This window comes from Astatotilapia calliptera, chromosome 22, assembly GCF_900246225.1.
Source record: "Astatotilapia calliptera chromosome 22, fAstCal1.2, whole genome shotgun sequence".
NCBI classification, from domain to species: domain Eukaryota; kingdom Metazoa; phylum Chordata; class Actinopteri; order Cichliformes; family Cichlidae; genus Astatotilapia; species Astatotilapia calliptera.
The window spans coordinates 34,562,890-34,573,710 of record NC_039322.1 but is presented as its reverse complement, the minus strand read 5'-3'; the positions used below and the strand labels follow the sequence as shown (position 1 = coordinate 34,573,710).

At 39.7% G+C, this 10,821-nt stretch overlaps 1 protein-coding gene across 17 annotated transcripts in view; it reads right to left on the bottom strand.

Moving 5' to 3' along the window:
* Window positions 1-420: 420 nt before the first annotated feature.
* The window catches only part of epb41a (erythrocyte membrane protein band 4.1a), a 51,147-nt gene continuing 40,746 nt past the window's right edge, over window positions 421-10,821 (bottom strand). For 12 of the 17 annotated variants that reach the window (XM_026155481.1, XM_026155487.1, XM_026155485.1 and 9 more), the window contains 5 exons: window positions 8,847-8,975; window positions 6,550-6,666; window positions 4,311-4,391; window positions 3,940-4,059; window positions 421-2,440 (listed from right to left, as the gene is read on the bottom strand). In XM_026155481.1, the coding sequence (XP_026011266.1) occupies window positions 3,961-4,059; window positions 4,311-4,391; window positions 6,550-6,666; window positions 8,847-8,975 (426 nt within the window). In that variant the 3' untranslated portion in view covers window positions 421-2,440; window positions 3,940-3,960. The remainder of the gene's footprint in view (window positions 2,441-3,939; window positions 4,060-4,310; window positions 4,392-6,549; window positions 6,667-8,846; window positions 8,976-10,821) is intronic. The other 5 variants (XM_026155484.1, XM_026155491.1, XM_026155493.1 and 2 more) reach the window with 2 other exon arrangements.

Below are 10,821 nucleotides of genomic sequence, written 5' to 3'. Positions count from 1 at the left end.
TAAACATTTAATTGCTGCATTTAAAAAGTCATCTAAGAACCTGTGGCATCAGGTAAGTTCTACAGAACGGATGTCAGAGCCAGAACAAGCTGTTTGCTCAGCACAGCGCAGAAATAAAGCTACAAATTGATTAACAAAGCATAATCGATTACTCTTAATAGAAACAATAACAAGAAAGATTTAAAATGACAGAGTTTTACATGGTTAACTGTCTACAGGGTGATTCAAATATTTACATTGGGATAAAAAATCTGGATGGTGGAATCAGCAAAACGATTACGTTATCTCTAAAGCCTCAGGAGTATTTGAACATGGTGCATATTTTATTAGTTACTATGGTGATAATGCTTCGATTACATATCGATATTTAGAGTGAACTGACCTTAAATGTATGCAAAAGCATCAGGAAGGACGACGCTGGCGATGACAATGTCAATAATGACCACAACAGTGTTTATTTAGTGCATGGTGCTTTTTACATGTTTTTGTGTGATGACCATGTGAGGGTTACATCTAAGAAAACATACACAGAAAATAAGATGTGGACTGCTGACACAGAGGAGGAGGAGTACCGTGATCATAATGATACAGTGAGAACAACAAACACTGGAGAGGATCTTAAAGGGCATCTTGTAACTAAAAGTCCGCCGTTTGAAGATAAAGTGCAAAGTGTGCACTGGTGCTAAAACGCCTAAAGTCACGCTGAAATGTTCTTTAAACTGTAAAAATATTGACTGTATTTCATTAATTTGATGCCGGACATTTTAAGGTTAACAAAAACTCACTGGATGACACAAATGAATGAGAGCTGTAGAAAGGACATTTATGTCGTTGAACCGTGACGTGTTCAGGGTGAACTGGGGTCCCAGTTATAAAGGCTAAGGCTAGGTTTGCAACAAAACCCCTTTTCTAGTTGTGTTAGTATACCCACTTTATTGTTCGTTGTCATTTTATGTCCGAGGTAAACAAAAATCATGTTCTTTTTCAAAAAGTGGCCCCAAACGTTTGAGTGGCAGTGTGACTCTGTTTCTGCTTCCAGTGGGCGGTGTGTACAGGCGTGGTCGGCTTTGTCCTCCAGGAAGTACACATGTCATAATCATACTGTTCAAATATTATGGCAGACATATGGAAGTTAGACAGTGTGAGAAGAATTCATCATCACTGCTGATTCTGTTCTTTCATCTCGTTTCTTTTTGTTGCTTTATTACATGCCCACTTTCTTCTCTCTGTGTTTTTCCCCTTACTGGTGTAATGTCACCACATTCATCCCCTTTCTGTTGTTCCATTATAATAAGCTGATAATCTGTATTGTGTTGTTCTTTGAATTATAACAGAAAATTATCCCAATTTACCGTATTATTAAGTGTCAGATATGTCAACCATTCCTATCATTTTAATGTGATGCAATAGATTTTATATAATAAAGTCTAAATATACAGACGCTGAAGTTTTGCTCTTCTCTTTACCGACTTCAATATTTCACAGATGTCTTTAAAGCAGCGCTAAGTGTACACACTGCCCACTGTGAGGAAAATTAGAAACGTAATGCAGAAACTATAACGATGTGGGGAACATTGTCATGTAAAATCATATCTAAAACACAAAACGCACAAAGGTGGAAATAAATAAACGTCATGTCAGTGCACTACGATCTCTGTGGTCCTGATGAAGCCCTGTTTTGGTAACACGAGCACAAAAACACAACTAAACAATCAAAAGGTGTCACTGAACAAATGCCAGAACTTTGTCAGATGAAAGGATTAATTCGTTAGTTTCATACAATCAATCTTTTCCTATACACAAATTGAAAAAATATTATTTTTACGTCGAGAGGGAAAATAAAATATTTACTGTACAAGAAATGACACCAAACTTGCACTAAAATTTGAGAGGGATCCTGCGAGTCCCAAAGTGTACAATCCCAAGTGACATCACCCACAATCCCTTTGTCAATGCTGCTCGGATACATTGTTACAAAATACTTGATTTTCAAGTTACTGGTAACCAATTCTGATGGTAAGAAAAGCTGTAGAAAAATAAATTACCAATATATCAAGAGTAAAAGACCAAATGCCCTTGATTTTTTCTTAAAATCTCCACACAAATTGGAGAGGATGAAATCCACAAATGCTGTTCTTTAATTTCTTTTTCATATTTAAAAAAAGATGATTTTTCATCCATAACTCCAGCAGCTGCTCTTTTGGCAGTAAATGGAACAAGAGGGGGATTGTGGGGAATACTGGCAGGGTTCTTGGGAATTTTCTGGTGACTCTGTCTCCTTCAGGCCAAACTTCACACTCGTGGAGTCAAGTTCATTTGTCATTGTTGGAGCTAGTTCGCTCTGATGAGGTCTGGTGGTTCCCGTTGATGGTTGCTGGGTGTGCTGAGGTAAAATGGTGTGATGGAGATACGAGGAGGAATGGGGTGGAGTGGGGGGTAGCTGAGAGGGCCGAAGTTTGATTGAGGAAAGATGACAGAAAGTAAAGAAAGAATAAAAGAATATTTAGTGGCGTTTACCATGAAAATATCTGCATTTTTGATCACAAGACAGTCAGCTATCTGAGCACAAAGGAAAAGGCCCCAACACCAAAAAAGAAAATGAAGCAAGAAATATTACATAGAAAATGAGAATTTTAATATATACGTAATGTAATTTGAATTGTATAACACGACATTAGTCTTAAAGAGCTTTTTTTAACCATACATGTAAACAATCAAAATTTTATTTGATTGTTGTTTCTGTCGTCTGCTGAACTTTAGATTCATTTATTTTTAATAGTTTATTTAAAATACTTTATAATTCATTTTTATTGGCCATTATAATAAAACATTTTTTTATGGAAAAAGAATAATAATGTGTTTTTATTGTACAATTCATCAAAAAGTGGTGAAACTGACCATCAAACATTTACAGTTCATATACTGTCATATATACACACATTACTGGGATACTGAGCAAGGATCATGTGATTGAGGCCATTCATTGACTCCACATTGGCAGCAAACACACTGGCTGAAAGGACCCATGTGCTCGTACATGACGCAGCTCTTGGTGGAAGCTGTTACCATAGATTCACCCAGCCTCTGTTTCTCTACATTAGCTCTGTCTGCGGAGCTTCACTCCAGTAATGCTACTGAGTTTGTTAACACACCAACAAAAATCTGTCTCTGTTGGTTTTTTATTCTCTGGAACTTGAAACAAAGTGTTTTACAAAACTATGATTATTGTTCCTTTTACCACTTTGGTAGCTTTAGTTGGCATCGTGCCTTCCTGATCTTCCTGTGAGACAGCACTGAGGGCTTCAACAATCTGCAGCCCTCCCAGCCCTCCCAGCCCTGCTCACATGTTCAGACAAACTGGGAGGCAGGCTGGGCCGTTTACATACCAGCCTGCCAACCAGCTCAACAGCATCAGATTCCCAGCCTGGACCCTTTAACATCACATATCCAAGGCAACAATTAAAGCCACATGGGCCCTAACACCTTACACTGTGGACGTACCATGTTTCACTTTCATGCAAACACCGGAGATACTTCTGCAGGTTTTCATTTAATTACTGATCTGCGTCCTTCATAAACATCTCCATGTTTCCATGACTCGGTTCAGTCGGTTTCTATCATTACTTATCACGGTCCTCTTGTGTTTAAAACACAGTTTGGTGATGTAGTTCGTCTCCATGGTAGCTTTTACTGTAAATAAGTTTCTTTTGGTGGCTGTTATTGTAAACAGTGACTGCCGTTTCTTAATTATTTATGCTGGTTAGTGGTTAGGAGGTTTGAGTTTAAGTCTGAATTCTTGGTTAAGTTTAAACTTTTTCAACATCTTCTTTTATCCTCGTCACAATTCTAATTATACTCAATATGATCTTCACAAGTGATTTTCAGTCTGACCAGTGGATACTTGGTGGGGGACAGATGAAATCCAGATGTATCACTTGCCTTCCACAGGATCAGTCCGTCTTACTCTGGGGTGATCTCCGTCTCCTGATGCACGACCACTTTGGTGACAGACATATCTGGGTGCTGCTCCTTTGCCTCTTTAATGGCCTGGGCCAAAGCCTACAGAGTAAACACCACACTCCTAAATGACCTGCACGACACGCACTGTTGTGACGAACATGACTTTCATGTAGCATATATTTACTGGACATACTGCTCTGTGGGGCAAGCTAGGCCTGCACATAATCCCAGGGTCACTTATGTGGTACATTTCCTGTAAATCAGCGAATGAGCTAACACACAGACCTTTAAGGAAAACATGATTTAGTGTGAACAACGAAGCAGTGAGAAATGCTCCATAATGAATTTACCTTGTCATGATCTATTTCTGTGTCCCCAGTGATGACAATTCTCTTTTCAATGCGAGTCTCAGAGATCCCTCCTTTCACCGTCTGTAACAGAGATGTGACACAAGCTTTAAAAATCTAAATCCTCCCTCTGTCTTTATTTCTCCTCTGAACAGAATTGACGTTCGCTGGAAAATCCTGAGTGAAATGACAGTGACAGTGACTCCTCTTAAATCCAGGACCAAATGACCTCACACCACATTCACCAGCGTGAGGCCAGAAGACGCCACTTACTGAGTGGAAACTTCTACAGATACAGTCACAGGCAGTTCATTTCAGCATTAGCAGGTAACAGTATAAGAGTATGCTTGTGAAAGTTTTTCGTATATGGAAACAGTATATCAAACGTATCAGTATGTCAGCTGAATGAAGCAGATGTAGGAGAGTATGTCTTTCACATAAGAATTGAACTAACTGTTTCTGATGGAGACTGTGTGAGATCTCAGAGGCTCGGAGCAGAAGTCTGATGGCCGGGAGGAGCACAGAGTTATGTAGTGACTGTTCCAACAGCTGATCACAAAATGTACCTGACTGAATCATCTGAAGTTATGTGCCAGTTATCTTTACCCTGAAACACTGCAAACTGATGATCTGACTGTAACAAAGTCATTTTGTTGCCTATATTAGATCAGTAGCATTCATGAGTTTGAGTTGTGCTCTGTTACATGAAAATACTAAAAGATAACTATGTAAAAAACATGGTATCATCTGAGAGTGTTGTTGTTGGGAGAGACGAGGATGCAAACAGTCACATCTGATTTAATAAAGTACACCCACACTGAAAATGTCTGCCACTCAAACAGCCTGTGTTTCAAGACAGCTGGTTTAAGTTAGAGATGGACCGATCCGATATTGCGTATCGGTCTGATACTGACGTAAATTACTGGATCGGATATCAGAGAGAAATAAAAGATGTAATCCGATCCATTAAATATCAAAAAAAGCACCTCACTAAACTACACGGCGTAACTCTGCTCATAACCGTAGCACGTCGCAGCAGTGTGGTCACGTGATAGAGCGGCTGTGTGTTTGTAGCCTCGCTACCAAACCGGCATTTCATCTCTGAGGAAGTGATCCCAGAGAGAAGTAAAGCAAGTGTGTAAGTTCATCTCTGAATGTTTGTAAAGCATTCCAGCGTTAAGCTTAACAACCTATGGAGCGACTGCCTCTCTCTCTCTCCTGCTGCTACTTCAATCATGAAACTGATCAATGATCAGCTGATCGTCTCTCTTCTTTGTTTTTGCGCCAGAAAGAGGAAACCAGCGGCTGAACAACAGCAGCACGTTTAAGCTTGACTGTTGTTAGAATGTATTTAATATTACTTTCTACACCAGGATCTCTTTCTACAGCTGACGTAACTGTGCAGGGGCGGATCTAGCAAAGTTTAGCCAGGGGGGCCGATAGGGCATGAACAGGGAAAAGGGGGCACAAAGACATACTTTTCTTTCTTATTCTCATTTACAATGTCGAGCTTTTAATAAATAATTATCTGAATCTGACACCCAAAGTTTTAATCTGATGTAAAATGTATAGAAGTCCATTACTGTATATAGTAACTGTTAAGTCTAATATACCCTAGTAAGCTATAGTACTTTTTCCTTTGGGAACCATCTGTGCAGTCTGCAGTTCTGTTGAAGAAAGATGTTGAATCTGTTTAATTATTCTTGAAAAATAATTGATTTCTGTGCATTTTTCCACACTGCATCAAATTAAAGTTGATTATGTCGATTAAGCATCATGAGGGCGGGGGTGGTTCCCTATTTATTTATTTATTTTTTTGCTGGGAGTTTGCAGCCCTGTTAGTTAGGTTGTTTAATATTTCTGGTAAGTACTCTTTAAAATACCAGAGTAGGGAGGATGGAGCAGGTTTACGTTTATTAGATTGATCAGTTTTGCTGAACTATGAAATATTTGTATGTGTTTTTTACATACAGGTATAACAGAATAGCTTTTTTTTTTTAACTTGAGTATGAATTTATACAAAACGCAGCAAGATATTTATAAAAAAAAAGTTTTATTGATTAAAAAAACTATCGGATTCATATCGGTATCGCCAGATATCCAAATTTATCGTTATCGCACATAAAAAAGTGGTACCGTGCCATCTGTAGTTTAAGTGACTAATAGCAGACATTTTTTCACAACATAGTGATAGTGTACTGATCTCTACTGCCTGAGAAGCTGTTAGTGAAGTGTGCCAGACCTTGGTGATCTGGGTGGTGGTGGTGGTGCTGATGGTCTCAGAAGTAATCGTCTGGGCACTCAGCAGCACTCCCGACTCCCTCTCTGCCACACTGTCCACCGGCTGTGGGAGAGATAACTTTAAGTACCAAACAAGAAATTACTCACACATTTAAACACAGCACATGAACTTCATTATGTCAGAAAAGGGATAAAAGTGTGCAGACTTTGCGTTGTTAATATATAATAACAGTTAAAAGTGAAATGTGTACTTTTGCTATTCTAATAAAGGTTATTATTGACTTGAAGCTACAAATCGTTGCTCTTTTCTGTGGGACTTGGACATCTACCAGCTGAAAATGGCATTGATTAGATTTGTGTCGTTCCAGTGTCCACGGTGCACATCCAGGTGAAAACCAAGAACGCTCTGCTAAAGCCTCCAGTGTTTACAGTAGCAATGTGGCTTTAAGAAATGCAAACTGGTAAAGCATTTGAAACTGAAGCACCAAAGCAAGATGGGCCATCCCAACAATATAAGCAACAATGTAACAGTGAGTGGTGTGAAAACTCTGAAGTATCACCAACTTCTTGCAAAACTGAACAAACAGCACTTAACAGTACAAATGATTAATCACCCGAAGCATACTACAAGCAAAGACATGGGATGTTGATCCATGGCTAACTCAGTCACATGAGCTCAACCTAAAAAAGACAAAACTGCAGGCAGTGAGATCCACAAAGAAGCAGCAACTGAGGCTGGTTCAGTTCTGGCCTGGCAGAGCATCTCAAGGAGGAAATGCAGCGTCTGATGAGGTTCTTGGGTTCTAGACTTCAGTCATTGAATACAAAGTATTTCCAGGGAAATGTAAAGTCATGTTAGTTTGTATATTGGAGGATAGAGTATCTATAGTACTATAGTAGAAATCGCTTTAAGCCCCCTCAATTTTAAACATTTATGTTAAAGTAATTTATGTTGGATTTTCTGTAATCAACACAGGCTCAGATACACACAGACACCCCCACTAATATTCGGTTAGATGTCCCTCAGCTCTCTAGGTGAAGCAGAGAAATTGATAATTATATTCCAGGAGAGAAGCGTGCTGCGCCGGAGTCAGTCTGAAGAAAGTTAAATAACAGTGTCTGAGAGGGAAACCAGACAAGTGTTCACAGCAGTCACAACAGCGGGAAAAAAAATAACAGATGCTCAGGCTGTAATGAGGGGGGGTGCTGAATACTGCAAATCCATTCCTGGAAACTGGACCAATCACAGGACACGATCGAGAGCTGACATAAAAACAAAACCGAATTAAGAATATATTATACAGCGTCAACATAAGCTAGAAAATGTGGTTTGGTAACAGGATCAAGGACTGAACTTTACAGTTTCACTGCTATGCAGGTTTGATCTGATCAGCTGTTTTGAATCCCAGCCCTGTGTTTAACAGACGACCCACCTAATTATTAATATTGACAAATTAGCAGGTCATGCTAGTGCTGTAGAATCAAATCTGCCACTAAACGTAGAGTTGGCATTATTTTACATTTCAGTTATTGCATGCTTTTGTGTTTTTGTGTGAGATATAGGCCACACCATGTGGGAGTGGAGATTCCACTCTAGCCCAGCTATTTGGAGTCGCGTACAGGGACTAGTAAAGGGGTCTTGGAGACTCCAGTGAGGGAAAAGGATATTTTAAATGAAAGTAGTTTTCACCTGGCCTGGATGGTTTTGCTGTTAAAATAATTACATTTTACCAGACAGAGGATTCGTTTTCAATAGATTTACGTGGATTTGTTGTGATAATAGACTGGATTGGAAACTGCTGGTTTGCTGGACCTGTGGATAACAGGAGGGGGGAAAGCCTACTCTGTAATTAGGAGGTGACCATCCAGGCGTGGAGAGGAAGAGCTCGAGTGTTGTATTCCCAGAATCTGCTGTGGAAACACTCCGTATTGACCCAAGGCCTATGAAGGTGGGTGAAAAGCCTTTCCCAGGAAGACTGCTTGTTCTTCTGCGTGACCACCTTTTTCTGCTTGTACCAGGCTAATAACTGTGACTGTGGTGGGCCTTTGATTCCAGGCCAGAACGTCAGCCCACCAGTCTGCTTCCAAACACCTTATTTAATTCTTGTATTAAGGCCATTATGTTGACCACTCCTTAATACTAGGGCCAAAACTTTCGGCCAGGCTTATGAAAACCAGACAGTGTGTAGTAGCATTGCATACAAAGTAAAAAAAAAGCTATACTTTGTGTTTAATGTGAGAAAATAACTCGTAAAATGCATATTTTTGTAAGGGGGAAATGTCTCAAATTCACCTCACCTGAGCTGACTCGTATGTGATGGTCTTGGTTTCAGTGTGAACTAAGGGTATGTCCTTGTAGGCTGCAGTTCCTCTTACAGAATTGGTAACATCTGAGATGGTGATTGTCTGGGTCTTTAGCACAGGAGACTGCAGAAAGCAGATAAACAGCAATAAACTCTCAGGGTTTTACAAAGACAACAGTGTGGCACTGTAGCTGCTGCACAACGCAAGGGAAAGAAATCCAAACCCTGTTTGTCCCAGACACACATTTACACACACAGAAAATATCCTGCTGGATTTCTTACTAAACTATGAATTGATCCTTAAATCCCACTTCACTGAGGAGACTGGTAATGTAACTGTTGTACTGGGAAATGCATTCATGAAAACCAGCATGTTTAAAATCTATATCTGACTTACAACATGTCTAACAGGGAACTCTAATGATTTTAACTGAATCTACCAAAGCCTTTTTTATTCGAGATAAATGTGCGTGGGTATGAGTGTGACAAAGTGTAGCGCTGAGCGCACCTTAATGCTAGACAAATAATCTGTTATAATAGAAATGTGATCTGTCTGCATGATTCCACAACTTGCTGTATGTATGCAATGAAACTTTTAATTGTATAACACTAAAATGTTTTAGACACTAGAGGTAAAGTAAGTATAACTTGAAAATATAGTTTGTGTCATTATAATTTGTCACTGTCGAGCTGCACATTTCACTCATCATGTGTTTTGGGCAACGGTCTATAATTAACTGTCGCCTTTCTCATGCCGTCACCCAGTTCTGTCATGACTCTGATCCAATCACAGTCAGCCTTCAGGTCCTCAAATGTGCATGTTAACCATGTATTAGGCCATAATATATTTCATGTTGCAGAATTGTCTCTGCCCATTGCACAAAAACCAGCTTAAAAAAATAATTAGCAGCTGCAGGCAAATAATGAAGTGTGCAACTACAAAGGACGAAGTATTCCAAATGGCATCCAAATGTTTGCACAAAACAATAATTCATTTGGTAGAAAATAAAAATCAAACCACAATGTCTGCAGTGCTCTGCCTTCAAACACCGTGCACAACTTATTCTTGAAACACACATCAATAACAGAGCAGACGGGTGTTTCCTAAACTGCAAAAATGTAGGAGTGAAGACCTGCAGCTGGAAACGCCCAGTGTTTGTGGAAATGATGAGACACTGCATTTCAATATATTAATGCAGTTCTGTTATTCCTTGCAAGCGTCCATTACAACCATTTGTCTGTCTTTAGTTGGTTCCCTCCTCAGTAGGTTTATGACTATAAAAATGCTGGTGATTGTTTGCTTTAAAGATCAACGTTCTCCCCAGTTTCATTAGTATTCCTTCAAATGTTCCACCGGCTGAAAGGGAACCAAAACGAACGCTGATAGTTTCACAGCCAGACAGACCTCAGCCACATCCTCTAGCTTTTCATGGAGGACTCTGAAGATCACCCCGGCATGTTCTAGGTCTGCGTCACATTCCCCTCTGTTAGGCATTCCCAGAAAACCACCAACAATGATCTATGGGGCTTCATGAGCTGCCAAAACCACATCAACTAGCTCCTTTGAGCTTTGAGAAGCTTTTCTTTAAGTTCGCTCCAGATGTTTGAGCTCCTTCAGTTTTTCCTCAGCACCGTATGGCAGAGGAAAACAGCTTCGGTTGCTTGTATTGATAGTTTCACACATTCCATATCAGAGCCTATGATCCGTATACAGGACACCTCCATTATGGTGCTCTGCACAGCATGCTAAGGTAGCCAAAACCCAGAAGCATGTTTAAGCCGAGTGATGCTGACCCCAGACCAGCAGCCAGACCCTGTTAAATCATATGAGAGAATGTGTTTCAGGCCATTTTACAGAGAAACACAAAAGTAATGCAACAAGCAGGACAATGATTACTTTCTCCTGGGAGCAATTAAGTAACATTTTGCATTACTTGTTCTGCGTCATGATGACTTTTTTGAGTAATGAA